The sequence below is a fragment of the Cherax quadricarinatus genome, chromosome 50, assembly GCF_038502225.1.
Source record: "Cherax quadricarinatus isolate ZL_2023a chromosome 50, ASM3850222v1, whole genome shotgun sequence".
NCBI lineage: Eukaryota > Metazoa > Arthropoda > Malacostraca > Decapoda > Parastacidae > Cherax > Cherax quadricarinatus.
Genome location: NC_091341.1, coordinates 28,123,651 through 28,147,650, shown reverse-complemented (window position 1 = coordinate 28,147,650; position 24,000 = coordinate 28,123,651). Strand labels below are relative to the sequence as shown.

Below are 24,000 nucleotides of genomic sequence, written 5' to 3'. Positions count from 1 at the left end.
TTAAATGCTGTAAAGAGTTTTTATGAGGATAGTGAGGCTCAGGTTAGGGTGTGTAGAAGAGAGGGAGACTACTTCCCGGTAAAAGTAGGTCTTAGACAGGGATGTGTAATGTCACCATGGTTGTTTAATATATTTATAGATGGGGTTGTAAAGGAAGTAAATGCTAGGGTGTTTGGGAGAGGGGTGGGATTAAATTATGGGGAATCAAATTCAAAATGGGAATTGACACAGTTACTTTTTGCCGATGATACTGTGCTTATGGGAGATTCTAAAGAAAAATTGCAAAGGTTAGTGGATGAGTTTGGGAATGTGTGTAAAGGTAGAAAGTTGAAAGTGAACATAGAAAAGAGTAAGGTGATGAGGGTGTCAAATGATTTAGATAAAGAAAAATTGGATATCAAATTGGGGAGGAGGAGTATGGAAGAAGTGAATGTTTTCAGATACTTGGGAGTTGATGTGTCGGCGGATGGATTTATGAAGGATGAGGTTAATCATAGAATTGATGAGGGAAAAAAGGTGAGTGGTGCGTTGAGGTATATGTGGAGTCAAAAAACGTTATCTATGGAGGCAAAGAAGGGAATGTATGAAAGTATAGTAGTACCAACACTCTTATATGGGTGTGAAGCTTGGGTGGTAAATGCAGCAGCGAGGAGACGGTTGGAGGCAGCGGAGATGTCCTGTTTAAGGGCAATGTGTGGTGTAAATATTATGCAGAAAATTCGGAGTGTGGAAATTAGGAGAAGGTGTGGAGTTAATAAAAGTATTAGTCAGAGGGCAGAAGAGGGGTTGTTGAGGTGGTTTGGTCATTTAGAGAGAATGGATCACAGTAGAATGACATGGAAAGCATATAAATCTATAGGGGAAGGAAGGCGGGGTAGGGGTCGTCCTCGAAAGGGTTGGAGAGAGGGGGTAAAGGAGGTTTTGTGGGTAAGGGGCTTGGACTTCCAGCAAGCGTGCGTGAGCGTGTTAGATAGGAGTGAATGGAGACGAATGGTACTTGGGACCTGACGATCTGTTGGAGTGTGAGCAGGGTAATATTTAGTGAAGGGATTCAGGGAAACCGGTTATTTTCATATAGTCGGACTTGAGTCCTGGAAATGGGAAGTACAATGCCTGCACTTTAAAGGAGGGGTTTGGGATATTGGCAGTTTGGAGGGATATGTTGTGTATCTTTATATGTTTATGCTTCTAGACTGTTGTATTCTGAGCACCTCTGCAAAAACAGTGATAATGTGCGAGTGTGGTGAAAGTGTTGAATGATGATGAAAGTATTTTCTTTTTGGGGATTTTCTTTCTTTTTTGGGTCACCCTGCCTCGGTGGGAGACGGCCGACTTGTTGAAAAAAAAAAAAAAAAAAAAAAAAAAAAATGTGTATAATATCATCATTAGTATTTTTATTAGGCCTGAATCCAAATTGGCAGGGGTTGAGTATGTTTTGGGAGATAAGGTAGGAGTAGATTCGTTTATGAATTAATTTTTCGAAGATTTTTGAGAGAGGGTGTAAGTTGGATATTGGCCTATAGTTATTCAACTCTGTTTGGTCTCCTCCTTTGTGGATCGGGGTGACCCTTGCTATTTTGAGTACTGTAGGGAAGGTGGAGGATTCAATGGATTTGTTAAAGAGTGTTGCAATGATTGGTGATAGCACTTGTGACACTTTTTTGTATATAGAGGGTGGTAAGGTATTTAAATCTCCTGCCTTGTTTTTTAGTGCGTTGATAATAAGGGAGACTTCGTATGGGTTAGTCGGAGCTAGGAACAGTGTGTTCGGGTAGTTGCCGGTGAGGTAGTCATTTGGTGGGGTATCTGAGCTTTGGATTTTATTGGCAAGGTTTTGTCCTATAGTGGAGAAGAAATCATTGAGTCTGTTTGCTGTTTCAGTTGGTGGGAGTTGGGGTTCATCTGATTTTGCTAATTTTATTTCGCTATTTCGTGATATCTTTTTTGTTCCCAGAATTTCTGATAGGGTTTTCCAGGTCTTTTTTATATCACCTCGTAAGTTGGATAATCTGTTCTCATAATACAATTTTTTTGCCCTTCTTATCAGGCTGGTTAGGATTGACGAGTAACATTTTGTTTGGTCTCTGGTTATGTGACCCATTCTGTACTGTTTTTCATATTGGTGTTTTGTATTTATGGATTTGAGAATACTGGGTGTTAGCCAGGGACTGTTCAGTCTCTTAGCTGTCATCTGTTTAGTTATTTTAGGGCAGTGCTTGTTATAGAGGTATTGGGTCTTTTTTAGAAAATTATTAATACATTCGTCAATATCTGTATAGATTTCTAGCTCAGTGTGCCAGTCAATGTTTGCTACTGCTGTTGTGAAGTTATTAATGGCTGCCTCATTGTGAAGTCTGAAGGTGACTTTAGTAGTGTCTTGGGGTAGTTTACCAAGAGTTGTTATGAGGAAAGTAGGGTAGTGGTCTGTGGTATTATCTGTAATTATGCCTGATTTTAAAGGGGATATGGTGTTGGTCCAGATGTGGTCAAGTAGGGAAACACTAGTCTCTGTAACTCTTGTAGGTTTTGTTACTGTTGGTAGCAACATGCAGTTACTCATTGTGTTTGTGAATTCAGTAACGTGTGGGTCCTGGTCTTGCAGGAGATTTATATTGAAGTCACCTGAGAGTAGTAAGTGATCTTTGTTCATGCGTGCATCAGTTATCATACTTCCTAGGTTTTGACTAAATTGGCTAATGTTTGACTGTGGAACTCTGTAGATGTTTATCAATGTGAGAGGTTTTTGTAGGTATTTGGATTTGAATTTGGCTATTATATATTCCCCATGTTCATCCCTTGTGCAAGTATTAGTGATACATTCTAGTTGGTCTGAGTAGTATATGGCTGTGCCACCCCCTTGTTGGTCTGGCCTACAGTTGTGTATGGCTGTGTAACCAGGAATGGCATAGACATCTGTACTATCAGGCTTTAGCCAGGTTTCAGTTAGTGTAATGATGGACATATTGGCATGTAAGGAATTTAGTAATGTTATGAGGTCATCGTAATGCTTGCTTAAAGATCTGATATTGTAGTTAAAGATAGTTATGTTGTTGTTGGCACTGAGAAGTGCCTTTGATTGTTCTGCAGTGTAGTAATTACAGTAACTGTTTGATTCATTTAAGTCATTAAATAAGAGGTTGGTATCAGGATCAATGCTTGTAATAATAACCATCATAACCAATCTGTACCATATGGTGTCCTGTACTGTATGGTACTCTGTACCATATGGTACCCTGTACCATATGGTGCCCTGTACCATATGGTACCCTGTACCATGTGGTACCCTGTGCCATATGGTACCCTGTGCCATATGGTACCCTGTGCCATATGGTACCTTGTACCATATGGTACCCTGCACCATATGTTATCCTGTACTGCATGGTACCATTTACCATACAGTACAATGTACCATATGGTACCCTGTAACATATGATACCGTGTACCATATGGTCAATAGGTGTTGGTGGCATGAGACACCAGCCAAGACTGAGTGAGTGGCGACACAAGCTAGCTACTGACTCCGCAGTTTCCCAGACAAAGTGCTTTGTCATCCACCACAAGGAACACGTCAAGTTCCTGTACATTTGTAAATATATAATAGAACATTACTAATATACAACATTTTTGCATATTTTTGTTGTAAACAATTATTGTAAACAAAATAATAATGAAAATATTAGTGTGTTGAGTACAACAGTACCATATGGTACAATGAACCATTTGGTATCATTGTACTGTATGGTACAATGTACCATATGGTACTGTTGCATCATATGGTACCATATGGTACCATTACACCATATGGTACCATAAGGTACCATTGCACCATATGGTACCATTGTATCATATGGTACCATTGTACCAAATGGTGCCATTCTACCATGTGGTACCATTGTATCATATGGTACCATTGTATCATATGGTACCATTGTACCAAATGGTGCCATTCTACCATGTGGTACCATTGTATCATATGGTACCATTGTATCATATGGTACCATTGTGAACATTAAAATGGTATAAAATACCGACAGATTGTTAGGTAAGACACATATGCAACAGTTAGGTATCTTTATTTCGAAACGTTTCGCCTACACAGTAGGCTTCTTCAGTCGAGTACAGAAAAGTTGATAGAAGCAGAAGATACTTGAAGACGATGTAATCAGTCCATCACCCTTACTTACAGACTGAGGGACTGACCACCTCAAAACTTTAAGGGTGATGGACTGATTACATCGTCTTCAAGTATCTTCTGCTTCTATCAACTTTTCTGTACTCGACTGAAGAAGCCTACTGTGTAGGCGAAACGTTTCGAAATAAAGATACCTAACTGTTGCATATGTGTCTTACCTAACACATGGTACCATTGTACCAAATGGTGCCATTCTACCATGTGGTACCATTGTATCATATGGTACCATTGTATCATGTGCTATTGTGCCATATTGTACCATATGGTACCATTGTATCATATGCCATTCTACCATATGGTACCATTGCACCCTATGGCTCCATTGTACCATATGGTACTATATGGTACCATTGTACCAAATGGTGCCATTCTACTACATGGTACCATTGTATCATAGGGTACCATTGTATCATGTGCCATTGTACCATATTGTACCATATGGTACCATTGCACCCTATGGCACCATTGTACCATATGGTACTATATGGTACCGTTGTATTCATCATTTTGTTTACAATAAACTTGTAAACAAGTTTTGTAAGCAATATAATGATAAACAAATTAGTGCAGTTATTGTGTTGAATACAATGAGTGTACACTTATACAATATACATTATATTGGTCTCACAGGCCACAAATGTTATTAGAAAAAGAAAAAAATTAGAAAAGAAAAGAAAAAAGTATAAAAAACATAAAATAAAAAAAAATGGGATTTTGCGGAAGTCACCGATGTTGCCGCCACCCGGTCATTTTGGGTCAACTTCCCGCTGCTGTATCTCGGTAAGTACTGATCAGAAAAAACTTTTTTTTTGTCTTATTACCTTCACAAAAATATACTCTTTAATTCTGTAAGAAAAAATAATTTTTTTTTTTTTTTCAAAATTTCTTGGACACTGGAGCACCACTTCAGATTTTGGCCTTGGACCCTGAAGGGGTTAACCCTTTCAGGGTCCAAGGCCCAAATCTGGAGTCATGCACCAGTGTCCAAGAATTTTCAAAAAAAAAATTTGTTATTTTTTCTTATGAAATCGTAGAGAATCTTTTTGTGAAGGTAATAAAACAAAAAGTACGAAATTTGGTGGAAAATTGACGAAATTATGCTCTCGCGAATTTTGATGTGTCAGCGATATTTACGAATCGGCGATTTTGCCGACTTTGACTCCCATTTTAGGCCAATTACATTATTCCAATCAACCAAATTCTTAGCTATTTCACTAGTACTACTTCTATTCTATCGATTGAGCACAAGAAATCGCCAAGTCAACTGTTTCAACTACAAAATAAAGTGATCGGAAATTGTTAATTTGGCCAATTTAACACAAAGTTCAAAATATTCCAGTTTCAAAATAGGGTCCAGAATGAACAATGTAGGCATTCCTGGCACTAAACTAACATTTCCTCTGTTCATTAGTTATGTTTTGAGGCTTTACAAATAAATTCCATTTTGATTTTTTATTCACATAATGAATTTTTATTCACACCAAAAAATAGAAGATTTACTGTTATGCAATACTGTAATAATTGTATAAATATCATCACCATATTTGTGAATGTATATTAGACCCACCAGCTGGTGTGTATTAGACGTGTGAGGTCGTTTGTTTACTCTTGAATATCGGCAAAAATTTAACATTTCTGCTACTTTGAGCTCAGTTTCAAGCCATTTCCAGTGCTAAAACCAATCAAAATCATCTCTATTTCTGTAATATGTCTTCCATTCTATCAAATGAGACCAAGAAATCGCAAATACAACTATAAAAAACATACGAAAAAACACTGCAAAGTTGCTGTTTTAATCGAAAAATCATGATTTCATTTTTTTTCTCTCATTATACACAGTGTGCTGCAGGATCTGTTTTATGTGGTGCACACATACCACATAGATGTATTCTCTCATATCTAGGCCCAAATGTACCACTCACAGTTTATCAGAGTGAGCTGAGCTCATGGCGTAGATCTACGGTTTGGACCCTGAACGTAAAGCCGTAGATCTACGGGACGGACCCTGAAAGGGTTAATACTGGTTTGAACCTCTATGATGTTATGATCAGAGTAAATAGTTTTGGAAACTTATGTCTCTGATCAGTTCCTCGTTGTTTGTGAATATCAAATTCAGGGTATTTTCATTTCTAGTGGGATCAATTACCTCTTGGTTTAAAGAGTACTTTTCACAAAGCCTCATTATTTCCCTGGTATGTACCTGTTGAGCCAGGGTGCTTCCCGGGGATATTTCTGGTATAACATTACGTTGCACCATGAGGGAGATTAAAATCTCCAAGGAGTAAAATATTTGGTGTAGGATTTTCTAGCCTATCCAGATAGCTATCTATCTTAACTGATCTGTGAATTCCTCAGCAGTTGCTGATGGTGGTTTGTATACTAGGATAATTACCAGATTCCTATTTTCAACTTTAATACCTAGAATTTCTTCTATATCATTCATAGAATTCAGCACTTCTGTGCAACAGAAAGTATCCTTTACATAGATTCCTACTCCTCCCTGTGACCTATTGATTCTATCACATCTATACATGTTGTAGCTTTCTATCTTTGTCTCTCTGTCCAAAACATCCCTTGTATGTGTTTCTGTAAATGCTCCGAACATAGCATTCGCTTCTGTCAGGAGCCCACTGACATAACTAACTTTATCATTTTTATTTGATTTCAAACCCTGTATATTTGCAAATATGAAGCAGGAATTACCAAGTGGGATGTTTTGTCCCGCTTTGTGTTTCATTAGTACCACTGGTGGTGTACTACCTGGTACGTCCCCTGGTGTACACTCATCTGGTTTCTCCAGTACTGGTTTCGTGTTTGTTTGCTTATTCAGCCTTGATGGGCTGATGCCTGGTTTGGTACATCCCATTTTACTGCCCACCTGTCCTCTCTGTACCATTTCCCCTGTTTGTCTCTTCCTTTGTTTTGATCTTTTCTCTTTTTGTTTAAGAAAGAATGCTGTTCAATTTCCCTTTCTCTGCTAACTCTGTAGTGCCGCGTTCCTTTTACATGATGGTCTGGGCAGCTCAGGTCATAACATTCTCTGGACTTCATTGAAGCTTTACACATTACTGGATGGAAGTACCTGCTGCACTCTTTGTTGAAATGACACTTTCCCTTCCTCAACATGTTTGCACATTTTCTGGTGTGTTTATTCCAACAATCTCTGCCATATAGGCACATACCTTTAGCATAGTAGCTGCAAATGTTCTGAGTACCTATATTTATTGATTCTGTGTCGTTCCTAAGTTCTGACACCTGATCTGAGTTCTCTTGTTCACTTTCTTCTAGGCTAATTTCTTCCCTTTGTTCGTTTTCGTTTGTTCCTGCTCTAGCTTTCTCGTCCTCCCTCTCCCCTCAGCAAATTTGCTTATGCCACTTGTAATTCCTTCATCAAGGTCATTATTATAAATTATGAACAACAATGGGCCTAAAACCTATCCTTGTGGAATGCCACTAGTGACCAGTCCCCATTCAGATTTGGTCCCATTAATGGAAACTCTGTTTTCTATTGGTAAGCCATGACTCTGTCCATGTTAGAACCTTACCTCCTATACCATGAGCTGCAACTTTTCTTAAGAGTCTTTTGTGAGGTACTCTGTCAAAAGCTTTACTGAAATCCAAATAAACAACATCATATTCTTTATCACTGTCTACTGCCTCAAATGTTTTATTGAAGAACGTCACTAAATTTGTCAGGCAAGAACGACCTCTCCTGAATCCATGCCGAGATTCATTAATCAAATTATGCTCTTCAAGGTGACTTCTAATAATATCAGCTATAATTGATCCTAATAATTTGCCTGCTATAGATGTCAGGCGGTAATTTGATGGAATGGACTTATCCCCTGATTTAAATATAGGAATAACATTAGCGGCAGCGACAGCAGAGGCAGCAAGCTCTGTCATTTTTCTCACCTGCAGAGCCCACCATCGCTTCATTGATGGCCTAATTGCAATCATAACTGCACTAACGTATGTAGAACCCAGCATGACCCACAATAATCAACAGTGATACCTACAAACCGAAAAATTACCGAGTGAAGTGAAGACTGCCCCACAAACTCCAAGCACAACCCTACTGCCAGATGACTCCCTACTCCAAACTCTTAACTATCTTAGTTTCTTCATCTAACCACAGTAACTCCTGTATTACTATGAGACCAACTAATAGAAGAAACAGCACTAAGAACAGCAAGGTAGCGCCTAGAAATCGACTATTCCATAAGACGACCCAGCAGGATGCCGATGCGCCATCCACCTCCATTACAACCCAGAGCGACGCATCACCAACAACAAACATGGCCGACTCACCCTCACCCACCAACCCAGGTGACTCCACAACAACAACAACAACAACAACAACAACAACAACTGTGACTGACTCCCTCTCTACCTCTACTACCTTCATAGGATTTAATCCAGCTGATATGCTCCCAGGTACGACTAATGATCCTGACACTCTAAAGCACTACATCAACACCCTAACGGCGGATAACTTGAATCTTCGTGCTGAAAATATGTCTCTTCGTGCAACAATAACAAACCATGAATCCAAGTTACTTCACCTTGAGAACAAGATCAACAGCCTTGAACAACAGCTAACATCAACTGGCATGACTGATTTTGGCAAGTCCTTCCAATTAGTCATAGCCAGCCACACAGATCAAATAACTTCCCTAAACATGAAGATTGATAATGCCGTCAAGGGCTGGAAAACAAACATGGATACCTAATTGAACAATTATTTTGTTAACCAAGATGATAAGGCAGAGCAAGACAAGTTATCTGGTGCAGTAGTACTTAACAGGTCACTCTTTCCCAGCGAATTAAACCATATAAATTGCAAAGATACAACTCTCCAGATCATTCGTGACCACCTACATGTTAATGTACCAGTATCAGAAACAAAAGAATCACGGTTACTAGGGAACCAAGGCAGAAAAAGTGTTATGCTCAGATTTCACACACAAGACAGGAAAAAATATCTAATAAGTTCATCTATTAAAGCAAAAAAAGATATATACATAAATGAGTCTCACAAGAAAACGGCAGAACCTCCTGTACAGAGTGAGAAAACTGGAACGTGAGAATAATGATAAAATTCACCAGTGCTTTGTACGTGATGGACAAATTCTAGTAAGAAAAACTAATGTAGGCCGAGTGTACTACATTACAAATGAAAATGAACTAACAAACTTCCTTCATGATGCAAACATTACAGAGTCTGACTGATATTAGTGACCAAATCCTTACTACGTTAGTGTATGTTATTATGTCATTATTGAACTAATCCCTGTACTATCACCTCCTAGATAGTATTTACTACCTCACTATCCCAGGTGTTCCACACAGTTCTTTGTGTGACCCAATTTGTGTTATCTTCCCAGATTCCCAATTCACAATTTATTTTGTGTTAATAGGATACTTACTCTTTAATAATATCTGTATTACCTTTTTCTTTCCTACTTAAACACTGTTAAAATTCTCTTATAATCATATATAATTTTCCCTTTTCTCTCAAACTACAAATAACAAACTAGTGTATGTTCCTACTACACCACTGTGCAATACCTTGAACCATCCCTCACTAGCTAGTATCAACTACCTCAAATAATATTCCTATAGTGATATTAATTGCTCAAACTTCATGCTATAAGGCAAATCCTACTCTCAGATTATTTTCATATCTTAGTGGCTATATTGTGTGTGCAATTAGTGTATATTTCAATTACATTATTGTTCAAGGCCCAAAACTATCTTTTGCTAGCTACTACCAACTACCTCATATTATTTTTTACTTTTTATAGTACAGTGGAACCTCTACTTGCGAGTTTAATCTGTTCCATGACCTTGCTCGCAACTGGATTTGCTCATTTGCAGAGTCAATTTTCCTCATTTAAATTAATTGAAATGCAATTAATCCGTTCTAGTGGAATTCTGTACTTCAATAATTTCGCTAATATCAACTCTACAACTTATTTATCTATCTCACTTCATCTAATATGACATTATAAACAATATAAATAACATAGAAACCTGATATATACTCCAGAATGAATAAAATATGTCATTCATGTTGTGGTATGGGTGGTGTCGGCGGTGGATGAGAGTTTGGCTGGACACCAGGCAAAATTCTTCATGAATAATTTCGCTAATATCATCTATACAGCTTATTTATATATCACAGTTCATCTAATGTGACATAACAGACAATATAAATAACATAGAAATGCGATATATACTCTAGAAAGAATAAAATATGTCATTATGTAACAGGTGGAGGCAGCCACAACCGCTCCCTCTTGGTTGTGGTAAATACTGCCATTTAGTGACGGCCTTTTGAAGCCGTCTATTATTATAATTATTATATGTAGTACATTATTATTATATATGTATTATTGTACTATTATACTATTATTATTATTATATGTATCGTTATTATTCATATTATTATTATACTTTTTTTTTTTTTCAACAAGTTGGTCGTCTCCCACCGAGGCAGGGTGACCCAAAAAAGAAAGAAAATCCCCAAAAAGAAAATACTTTCATCATCATTCAACACTTTCACCACACTCACACATTATCACTGCTTTTGCAGAGGTGCTCAGAATACAACAGTTTAGAAGCATATACGTATAAAGATACACAACATATCCCTCCAAACTGCCAATATCCCAAACCCCTCCTTTAAAGTGCAGGCATTGTACTTCCCATTTCCAGGACTCAAGTCCGACTATAAGAAAATAACCGGTTTCCCTGAATCCCTTCACTAAATATTACCCTGCTCACACTCCAACAGATCGTCAGGTCCCAAGTATCATTCGTCTCCATTCACTCCTATCTAACACGCTCATGCACGCTTGCTGGAAGTCCAAGCCCCTCGCCCACAAAACCTCCTTTACTCCCTCTTTCCAACCCTTTCGAGGACAACCCCTACCCCTCTTTCCTTCCCCTATAGATTTATATGCTTTCCATGTCATTCTACTTTGATCCATTCTCTCTAAATGACCAAACCACCTCAACAACCCCTCTTCTGCCCTCTGACTAATGCTTTTATTAACTCCACACCTTCTCCTAATTTCCACACTCCTAATTTTCTGCATAATATTTACACCACACATTGCCCTTAGACAGGACATCTCCACTGCCTCCAACCGTCTCCTCGCTGCTGCATTTACCACCCAAGCTTCACATCCATATAAGAGTGTTGGTACTACTGTACTTTCATACATTCCCTTCTTTGCCTCCATAGATAACGTTTTTTGACTCCACATATACCTCAACGCACCACTCACCTTTTTTCCCTCATCAATTCTATGATTAACCTTATCCTTCATAAATCCATCCGCCGACACGTCAACTCCCAAGTATCTGAAAACATTCACTTCTTCCATACTCCTCCTCCCCAATTTGATATCCAATTTTTCTTTATCTAAATCATTTGATACCCTCATCACCTTACTCTTTTCTATGTTCACTTTCAACTTTCTACCTTTGCACACATTCTCAAACTCATCCACTAACCTTTGCAATTTTTCTTTAGAATCTCCCATAAGCACAGTATCATCAGCAAAAAGTAACTGTGTCAATTCCCATTTTGAATTTGATTCCCACCCCTCTCCCGAACACCCTAGCATTTACTTCTTTTACAACCCCATCTATAAATATATTAAACAACCATGGTGACATTACACATCCCTGTCTAAGACCTACTTTTACCGGGAAGTATTCTCCCTCTCTTCTACACACCCTAACCTGAGCCTCACTATCCTCATAAAAGCTCTTTACAGCATTTAGTAACTTACCACCTATTCCATAAACTTGCAACATCTGCCACATTGCTCCTCTATCCACTCTATCATATGCCTTTTCTAAATCCATAAATGCAATAAAAACTTCCCTACCTTTATCTAAATACTGTTCACATATATGCTTCAATGTAAACACTTGATCTACACATCCCCTACCCACTCTGAAGCCTCCTTGCTCATCCGCAATTCTACATTCTGTCTTACCTCTAATTCTTTCAATTATAACTCTACCGTATACTTTTCCTGGTATACTCAGTAAACTTATTCCTCTATAATTTTTACAATCTCTTTTGTCCCCTTTCCCTTTATATAAAGGGACTATACATGCTCTCTGCCAATCCCTAGGTACCTTCCCCTCTTTCATACATTTATTAAACAAAAGTACCAACCACTCCAACACTATATCCCCCCCTGCTTTTAACATTTCTGTCATGATCCCATCAGTTCCAGCTGCTTTACCCCCCTTTCATTCTACGTAATGCCTCACGTACCTCCACCACACTTACATTCTGCTCTTCTTCACTCCTAAAAGATGGTATACCTCCCTGGCCAGTGCATGAAATTACCGCCTCCCTTTCTTCCTCAACATTTAAAAGTTCCTCTAAATATTCTCGCCATCTACCTAATACCTCCCTCTCCCCATCTACTAACTCCCCTACTCTGTTTTTAACGGACAAATCCATACTTTCCCTAGGCTTTCTTAACTTGTTTAACTCACTCCAAAATTTTTTCTTATTTTCATTAAAATTTCTTGACAGTGCCTCTCCCACTCTTTCATCTGCTCTCCTTTTGCACTCTCTCACCACTCTCTTCACCTTTCTTTTACTCTCCATATACTCTGCTCTTCTTATAACACTTATTATACATATTATTATTATTATTATTATCATTATTATTATTGTTATTATATAAATTATTTGTAATTTTTATTCACACAAAAAATATAAGATTTACTGTTATTCCTTATTGCAATAATTGTATAAATGTCAACCCATTCACGACTGCATATTGGAATGGACAGTTTACTCTGAAACAGCCAAGCAATGGACCATTTCTCCTAGGTTGAACTCAATTTCAAGGCACTTTTTGTCATGAAAGCAATCAAAATCATATCTATTTCTGTAATATATCTTCCATTCTATCAAATGAGACCAAAAAAACGAGAATACAACCATAAAAACCGTTCGAAATTACCACTAAGGGGTGGGTAATTGCTGAGAAGTGAACTCCATTATTTATGCTTAGATTTCTTTCATTTTTGGTGTACATTAAGAAGCATCTTTCCATCATACATTGCCCAAATTTCAATAAGATAGTCCAACAAACAAATGAGATACAATTCCCGAGATCAAGAGCAAGAGTCCCTCACCAGTGTCAAGGAACCTGCCTTGAGGTCTGCTCGCTTGTGGAAATTTTGCTCGTGTATGGAAGCAAAAAATCGACCCATTGACTGCTAGTATTTGGAAAAACTCGCACGTGGACACGCTCGCAAGTAGAGGTTCCACTGTACAATAAATTGCTCAACTTCTTATATATAACATATCAGATCTTACTCCCACATCAATATCATATCTTAGTTACTATCTGCAAATTTAACTTTGTTTACCATTATTTAATTTAGTCCCTATATATTTTCTCCTTTATTTTAGCTTTATTTTAGCTTTGCATAACAACCTTAGTTCATATATTCATTATTGTTAAAAACAATCACGGTGCTATTCTCAGGTGCTAAAGTGTAATAAGTTCACTATTTTACCATTATATTCCCTAGCTCATTTATTTGATTACCACTTTATTTGTTCACCACAAAGTTTTTTTTTAGTCCCTTATATATTGTCTCCTTTATTTTAGCTTTAAAGAACTACCTTAGATCATTTTTTTTACATTTGTTAAAATAACTCAGGTGCTATTTTATAGCTTTAGAATATTTACTTTGTCTTATACTTAATTCTAACTTTAGATTCACTATAAATCTTATGATAACAAGCATTGATCCTGATACCAACCTCTTATCTAATGACTTAAATGAATCAAACAGTAACTGTAATTACTACACAGCAGAACAATCAAAGGCACTTCTCAGAGCCAACAACAACATAACTGTCTTAACTACAATATCAGATCTTTAAGTAAACATTATGATGACCTCATAGCATTACTAAATTCCCTGCATTCCAGTATATCCATCATTACTCTCACTGAAACCTGGCTAAAGCCTGATACTACAGATGTCTATGCCATTCTTGGTTACACAGCCATACACAACTGTAGGCCAGATCAACAAGGGGGTGGCACAGCTATATACTACTCAGACCAACTAGAATGTATCATTAATACTTGCACAAGGGATGAACATGGGGAATATATAATAGCTAAATTCAAATCCAGATACCTACAAAAATCTCTCACATTGATAAACATCTACAGAGTTCCACAGTCAAACATTAGCCGTTTTAGTGAAAACCTAGGAAGTATGATAACTGATACACGCATGAACAAAGATCACTTATTACTCTCAGGTGACATCAATATAAATCTCCTGCAAGACCAGGACCCACACGTTACTGAATTCACAAACACTATGAGTAACTGCATGTTGCTACCAACAGTAACAAAACCTACAAGAGTTACGGAGACTGGTGTTTCCCTACTAGGCCACATCTGGACCAACACCATATCCCCTAATTCATTATGTGAATAAAAAATCAAAATGGAATTTATTTGTAAAGCCTCAAAACATAACTAATGAACAGAGGAAATGTTAGTTTAGTGCCAGGAATACCTACATTGTTCATTTTGGACCCTATTTTGAAATTGGAATATTTTGAACTTTGTGTTAAATTGGCCAAATTAACAATTTCCGATCACTTTATTTTGTAGTTGAAACAGTTGACTTGGCAATTTCTTGTGCTCAATCGATAGAATAGAAGTAATACTAGTGAAATAGCTAAGAATTTGGTTGATTGGAATAATGTAATTGGCCTAAAATGGGAGTCAAAGTCGGCAAAATCGCCAATTCGTAAATATCGCTGACACATCAAAATTCGCGAGAGCATAATTTCGTCAATTTTCCACCAAATTTCGTACTTTTTGTTTTATTACCTTCACAAAAAGATTCTCTACGATTTCATAAGAAAAAATAACAAATTTTTTTTTTTTAAATTCTTGGACACTGGTGCGTGATTAAAATCAGGCATAATCACAGATAATACCACAGATCACTACCCTACCTTCCTCATCACAAATCTTGGCAAATTACCCCAAGACACTACTAAAGTCACATTCAGACTTCACAATGAGGCAGCCATTAACCCTTTGACTGTTTCAGGCCCCTCTCTGAAACTGTCATTCTATGTCGCTCAATTTTTGAAAAAAAAAAAATTATTTTTTCTTATGAAATGATAGAGAATCTTTTCCCGATGGTAATGACACCAAAAGTTCGAAATTTGGTCGAAAACTCGTGGAATTATGCTCCCGCGAAGTTAGCGGTCTCGGCGACATATGCGTATCGGCGATTTCGCCGACTTTGAGCCCAATTTTCAGCCAATTCCGTTGTTCCAGTTGACCAAACTCATAGCTATTTCTTTAGAACTCCATTTTATCTATCAGCTGAGTACAAGAAACCTCCCATTTACTAATTTGGACTACCCAATATGGTGGTCAGAAATTGGCAATTTGGCCAATTTCACGCAAAATAAAAAAGATGCCAATTTCAAAATAGGGTCCAGAATAAACAAGGTAGACATTCGTGGCACTAAAATAACATATGCTCTGTTCATTAGTCACATCTCTAGGCCCCTCTTATATTATTATTGCTTTCTATTTTGATTTTTTATTCATACAAAAAAATACAAAATTTACTGTTATGCAGACGACTGCATTATTGTAAAAATGGTATAAATAATATCAGTGCACTAGTGAAAGAATATTAGACTCCCCAGTTGACGTGTATTGGACGTGTGGTGTGATTTATTTACTCTTGAACATTGGTAAAAATTGAACATTTCCGCTACTTTGAGCTCAGTTTCAAGGTCGTTTTCATCGTAAAAGTAATTAAAATCATCTCTATTTCTGTAATATGTTTTCCATTTTATCACCTAAGACCATGAAAACGCGAATACAACGATAAATACTATACGAAAATACACCTCAAAGTCGGCGTTTTATTCCAAAAAAACGATCAGAGTTTTTTTTTTTCTCATTACGCAATGTGTGCTGCAGGATTTTTTTTATGTGGTGCACACTGACCACACAGACCCATTCTCTCACATGTGGGCCTACCAGCTTTCTCCCACTTGATTTGAAGCCGCTAGAATTATTGAGTATATATACGTCAGAAACATTGGCTCGTAAGACGTATTTATACGTCGAAAACAGTCAAAGGGTTAATAACTTCACAGCAGCAGTGACAAACATTGACTGGCACACTGAGCTAGAAATCTATACAGATCTTGACGAATGTATTAATAATTTTCTAAAAAAGATCCAATACCTCTATAACAAGCACTGCCCCAAGAAAACTAAACAGATGACAGCTAAGAGACTGAACAGTCCCTGGCTAACACCCAGCATCCTCAAATCCATAAATACAAGGCACCTATACGAAAAACAGTACAGAATGGGTCACATAACCAGAGACCAAACAAAACATTACTCGTCAATCCTAACCAGCCTGATAAGAAGGGCTAAAAAACTGTATTATGAGAACAGATTATCCAACTTACGAGGTGATATAAAACAGACCTGGAAAACCCTATCAGAAATTCTAGGAACAAAAAAGATATCACAAAATAGCGAAATTGAATTAACAAAACCAGATGAACCCCATCTCCCACCAACTGAAACAGCAAACACTCAATAATTTCTTCTCCACTAGGAAAAAACCTTGCCAATAAAATCCCAAGCTCAGATACCCCACCCAATGACTACCTCACTGGCAACTACCCAAACGCACTGTTCCTAGCTCCGACTAACCCTACTGAAATCTCCCTTATTATCAACACACTAAAAAACAAGACAGGAGATTTAAATACCTTACCACCCTTTATATACAAAAAAGCATCACAAGTACTATCACCAATCATTGCAACACTCTTTAACAAATCCATAGAATCCTCCACCTTCCCTACAGTTCTCAAAATAGCAAGGGTCATCCCGATCCATAAAGGAGGAGACCAAACAGACTTGAATAACTATAGGCCAATATCCAACTTAAACCCTCTCTCTAAAATCTTTGAAAAATTAATTCATAAGCGAATCTATTCCTACCTCATCTCCCAAAACATACTCAACCCCTGCCAATTTGGATTCAGGCCTAATAAAAATACTAATGATGCTATTATACACATGCTAAAACACATATACACTGCAATAGAGAAAAAAGATGTCCCACTGGGGATCTTCATTGACTTATGTAAAGCTTTTGATACAGTTGACCATGACTTGCTCCATATAAAATTATCGCACTATGGCATAAGAGGGCACTCCCTCAACTACCTAAAGTCTTACCTCAGCAACAGAAGCCAATATGTGTACACAAACGGGGCAAACTCTTCCGCACAGCCAATTACAGTTGGTGTCCCACAGGAAAGTGTCCTAGGCCCTCTTCTCTTTCTCATATACATAAATGACCTACCAAATGCATCGCAACTACTCAAACCCACACCATTTGCAGATGACACTACATACGTCTTTTCGCACCCGAGCCCAGTCACGCTAGCCAATACTGTAAATACCGAATTACAGAAAATATCTACCTGGATGAGTACTAACAAACTTACACTAAACATTGACAAAACCTACTTCATTCAATTTGGTAAGATAGCTACAGATGTCCCTCTTAACATAATGATAAACGGATCACCTAACACAAAACTCATAGAGGGAAAATTCTTAGGAATCCTCCTTGATAACAGACTCAGATTTCAAACACATAGGCAACAAATTTCCAAAAAAATTTCCAAGACCGTAGGCATACTATCGAAGATACGGTACTATGTTCCACAGTCAGCCCTCCTGGCCCTCTATCACTCTCTTATTTACCCCTATCTCACCTATGGAATTTGTGCATGGGGCTCAACAACAATTAACCATCTCAGACCATTAATTACCCAACAAAAGGCTGCAGTCAGAATGATAACAAATTTCCACTACAGGCAGCACACTCCACCAATATTCAAAACACTCAACCTACTCACCATACAAAACATCCATACTTATTACTGCACCTATTACATACATAGAACACTTAACTCTGATGTTAACCCTCCCCTCAAATGTCTCCTTACCAACCTCAACAGAACACATGACCATAACACAAGGCACAGATCACTCTTTGATGTTCCTCGTGTCCATCTCACGCTATGTAAAAACTCAATGCACATAAAAGGCCCTAAAATCTGGAATTCATTACCTGTAAATATAAAAGAAACACTGTCTGTTTATAAATTCAAGTCTTTCTTTCAACACACTGGCCATATCCCACCAAGGCAGGGTGGCCCACTAAGGCAGGGTGGCCCAAAAAGAAAAACGAAAGTTTCTCTTTTAAATTTAGTAATATATACAGGAGAAGAGGTTACTAGCCCCTTGCTCCCGGCATTTTAGTCGCCTCTTACAACACGCATGGCTTACGGAGGAAGAATTCTGTTCCACTTCCCCATGGAGATAAGAGGAAATAAACAAGAACAAGAACTAGAAAGAAAATAGAAGAAAACCCAGAGGGGTGTGTATATATGTGCTTGTACATGTATGTGTAGTGTGACCTAAGTGTAAGTAGAAGTAGCAAGACATACCTGAAATCTTGCATGTTTATGAGACAGACAAAAGACACCAGCAATCCTACCATCATGTAAAACAATTACAGGCTTCCGTTTTACACTTGGCAGTATGTGAGTACCTCCCTGTGCAGTTGCTGTCTACCAGCCTACTACTACTATGATGGTGATGAGTGATGGTGAAAGTGCTGAATGATGATGAAAGTTTTTTCTTTCTTTTTTTTTTTCTTTCTTTTTGGGTCACCTTGCCTTGGTGGGAAACAGCTAACATGTTAATTTTTTTTTTTTACCATATAAATAGCTGTCTTGCCAGAAGTGTTTATTTAAATGATCCTCTGAACCATAAACATATAATTTGTCTTGCATTACAGGTTGCCTTCATCCACCAGTTAATTCAGTCCAGACTTCAGGACAATCCCAACCCCCTGCACGAGACATACATGGTTCTGCATGCCTTCTGCCAGGCGCTGCAACTTGAGGTTCTCTGTGTGCAAACCCAGAAGGTCAGTGTGTTGGTGTGCTTCATCTGAGGTGATTGTAGATGGTCTGAAGTGATATGTGTTTAGTCTGAAGTGACCTGTGTGTAGTCTGAAACAGTTGTGTAGGAATGTCACTTGGCATTGCATGACCCTGGGTATGTCACTTGGCATTGCATGACCCTGGGTATGTCACTTGGCATTGCATGACCCTGGGTATGTCACTTGGCATTGCATGACCCTGGGTATGTCACTTGGCATTGCATGACCCTGGGTATGTCACTTGGCATTGCATGACCCTGGGTATGTCACTTGGCATTGCATGACCCTGGGTATGTCACTTGGCATTGCATGACCCTGGGTATGTCACTTGGCATTGCATGACCCTGGGTATGTCACTTGGCATTGCATGACCCTGGGTATGTCACTTGGCATTGCATGACCCTGGGTATGTCACTTGGCATTGCATGACCCTGGGTATGTCACTTGGTGTTGCATGACCCTGGGTATGTCACTTGGCGTTGCATGACCCTGGGTATGTCACTTGGCATTGCATGACCCTGGGTATGTCACTTGGCATTGCATGACCCTGGGTATGTCACTTGGCATTGCATGACCCTGGGTATGTCACTTGGTGTTGCATGACCCTGGGTATGTCACTTGGCATTGCATGACCCTGGGTATGTCACTTGGCATTACATGACCCTGGGTATGTCACTTGGCATTGCATGACCCTGGGTATGTCACTTGGCATTGCATGACCCTGGGTATGTCACTTGGCATTGCATGACCCTGGGTATGTCATATGACAAAACATCTTGACTGTACAATTAGAGACGTGAGAGAACAGCATGATGTAGTGACATGACAGGTTGACAACACCTTGTTGACAATGTGATGTTACAGCAGTATATACTAATGACATGACTAGGTAACATGACAGAACTACGCAAGAGGATGAACAGATATTCAATTCAGTTCAATTCAAAGTTTATTCTCTATAAGGATTACAATGCTGAGTTTACAGAAATTCGGTTATTGTTTGGTTTACATGTAGTAAAATTGTGATTACAGAGTGTACCACTAGAACGCTTAGCATGGCTAGGCATTTCGGGCATACTTAGTTTTATTCTTAATTGTAAAATATTACAAATTATGAGGTAAGTTGGTATTATGGCTAAGTGACTAAATACTAGTTTGTGAGTTTAGCAATATGAATGCTTTTGTTTTGGCACAGTACATAGTTTCAGTATTGGAGTATCACAGGATTCATTATTTTAAGACTGAGATTAATATTTCTGTTTATGGTCAAATGAGTGAGTGAGTGTAAGTGTGAACCACCAGGTGGTATTCGTGTAGTTAGTTGACGGGGTGTATCAGGGAGATAAGATGTTTTCTAATGGTAGTTTTGAAGGTGATGAATGTGTCTGCAGTTCTAGAGTTCTCAGGTAGGGTATTCCAGATTTTAGGGCCTTTGACATACATTGAATTTTTGTAAAGGTTTAGTCGGACACGGGGAATGTCGTAGAGATGTTTGTGTCTGGTGTTATGCCTGTGGGTTCTGTCACAACTATCAAGAAAGCGTTTTAGGTCAAGGTTGATATTAGAGTTTAAGGCCCTGTAGATGTAGATTGCACAGTAGTAAGTGTGGATGTACTGAACTGGGAGTAAGTTTAGATCTATGAAGAGTGGGGGGGTGTGTTGCCAGGGATGGGATTTAGTGATTATTCTTATTGCAGCTTTTTGTTGGGTTATTATTGGCTTTAGGTGTGTTGCTGCAGTTGATCCCCAAGCACAAATAGCATAGGTGAGGTATGGATAAATAAGTGAGTGGTATAGTGTGAGAAGGGCATTTTTGCGGCACGTAGTATCGTATCTTGGAGAGGATCCCAACCGTTTTGGATACTTTTTTGGCTATATGCTGGATATGGGTGCTGAAATTCAGGTTGTTGTCAAGGTATAAGCCTAGGAATTTTCCCCCATTATTTCTGGTAATTAGAGTGTTGTCAATCTTAATGTTAATTTGTGCATCTCCTGCTCTGCTACCAAACATAATATAGTAGGTTTTGTCAGTGTTAAGCGTAAGTTTATTGGCTGTCATCCAAGTCGATATTTTAATCAGCTCCTCATTCACAATGGTGTTGAGGGTGGCAAGATTAGGGTGAGAGATGACATAAGTCGTGTCATCAGCAAAGAGAATATGTTTCAGGTGTTGGGATACGTTTGGAAGGTCATTGATGTATATGAGGAAGAGCAGGTGACCAAGGACACTTCCCTGTGGAACTCCAGTATCAAGTGGCCGTGTTGCTGATGCTGTGTCTTTAATGGTGATGTACTGATACCTATTAGTAATGTAAGATTTGAAATAAGCAAGCGCATGGCCTCTTATACCGTAGTGATCAAGTTTGTGGAGTAGGATGTCGTGGTCTACTGTGTCAAAAGCTTTTCTTAGGTCAATAAAAATTCCTAGTGGATATTCCTTATTTTCCAATGCTGTGTAAAGCAGATCTAGCATTTTTATGATTGCATCATTAGTGCTTTTATTTTTCCTGAATCCAAACTGGCAGGGGTTGAGTATGTTTTGAGCCGTTATAAATGAATACAGTCTCCTTTGCACGAGTTTCTCAAAGATTTTGGATAGCAATTGTAAGTTAGATATTGGCCTATAGTTGTTTAAGTTTGTAGGGTCACCACCTTTATGTATTGGTGTAACCCTTGCCATCTTGAGTAGTTTCGGGAAGGTGCTAGTCTCTATTGACTTGTTAAAAAGTAATGAAATAGCATGCGAAAGGACATGGGCCGCTCGCTTGTACAGTAATGGTGGGACATGAGACAGATTCCCCGAGTTATTTTTAAGTGACTTTATGATCTCAATGACTTCCGTGGGCTCAGTTGGTGCAAGATAGAAGGAATTAGGGAAATTTCCATCTAGGTAGTCCCCGGCATGGGCATTGGTATGTGGGATTTTACTGGCGAGATTAGATCCTATGTTTGAGAAGAAGTCGTTTATCTTGTTAGCTGTGTCAGTGGGATGTAGTGGTGTTTCATTAGGTTTAGTTAGGACAATATTCTTGGTTTTTCTCAGTTTGTGGGTCCCTAGAATCTGAGAGAGTGTTTTCCAGGTCTTTTTTATATCTCCTCTAGTGTCTGTGAATCTACTGAAGTAGTATAGTTGTTTGGCTTTTTTTATCACTTTGGTGAGAGCTGATGAATAGTGTTTAAGAGTATCTTTGTGTATTAAGCCCTGTCTATATTGCTTTTCATATTGGTGTTTCTTGTCAATGGATTTCAGAATGGTGCTGGTTAGCCATGGGCAACCAAGTCATTTGTTTGTGATCTGTTTTGTTTTTATAGGACAATGTTTGTTGTATAGTCTAAGTAATTTGTTAAGAAAAATGTCTGTCCAGTCATCAATACCATTGGCCTTGGAGAATTCTGTAGGCCAATCAACAGTCTCTAAGTCAGCTGTGAACTTCCTTACTGAGGCCTCGTCATGGAGTCTAAATGAGACTTTGTTGTATTCAAGTGGTGGTTTACTAATGTTTGTCAGGAGGAAGGTAGGGTAGTGGTCTGTAGTGCTATCTGTGATTATCCCTGATTTAAGGGGGGCTAGTATATTGGTCCATATGTGGTCTATTATGGTTGCACTTGTCTCACTGAGCCTGGTTGGTTTAGCTATTGTTGGTATGAGAAGTGTGTTGTTCATATTGTTGATGAAATCAGTTACAGTCTGATCATCTAGTAAGCCAAGGTTGATGTTGAAGTCTCCAGCTAAGAGAAGGTGGTGCTTATTCATTTGACTGTTTGTTATTAGTGACTTTAATTTCTCACTGAAATTTGGGATGTTTGTGTGAGGTATCCGGTAAATGGCACCGATTGTTATAGGCGTCTTAAGGTTTTTTACAGTAAAATTAGCAAAAATGTATTCCCCATATTCATCACTAAAGCAAGTGGTGCTAAGACAAGATAATTGGTTAGAGTAATAGATTGCAATACCACCCCCAACTTGGTTTGTTCTGCAGTTGTGAATTGCTGTGTATCCTGGTAGAGGGTAGATATCTATTGTGTCCTGCTTAAGCAACATGATGTGATGACATGACAGGACGACTTGATAGAGTTGTCTAGTGAAACCTCAGCTGTCCATCACATACATAGTAGATCACACCACTGAAATATCCATACGTTTTAATGTTGAAATAACAGTTGTTTTGTAGGCTGGCAAGAATGAGAGTGAGTGTTGTTTGTCTAGGTAGACAGCAACCATCCAGGATGGTACTACTATTCTGTCATATAAGTGAAACCCCCCCACCCCCCCACCCCCCACACACACACCCACACCCCCCCCACACACCCCCACACACACCCCCACACACACCCCCACACACACCCCCACACACACACCCCCACACACACACCCACACACACCCCCCCACCCCCCCCACACCCCCACACACACCCCCACACACACCCCCACACACACCCCCACACACACACCCCCACACACCCCCACACACACCCCCACACACACCCCCACACACACCCCCACACACACCCCCACACACACCCCCACACACACCCCCACACACCCCCACACACACCCCCACACACACCCCCACACACACCCCCACACACACCACCACACACACCCCCACACACACCCCCACACACACCCACCCACACACCCCCCCACACACCCCCACACACACCCCCCCCCCCCCCCCACACCCCCCCACCCCCCCCCACACACA

General features: G+C 39.0%; 1 protein-coding gene across 4 annotated transcripts in view; it reads left to right on the top strand.

Moving 5' to 3' along the window:
- MED14 (mediator complex subunit 14) overlaps nt 1–24,000 on the top strand; it is a 532,798-nt gene that overhangs the window by 91,629 nt on the left and 417,169 nt on the right. For all 4 annotated transcript variants that reach the window (XM_070095607.1, XM_070095604.1, XM_070095606.1 and 1 more), the window contains exon 8: nt 19,148–19,279. In XM_070095607.1, the coding sequence (XP_069951708.1) occupies nt 19,148–19,279 (132 nt within the window). The remainder of the gene's footprint in view (nt 1–19,147; nt 19,280–24,000) is intronic.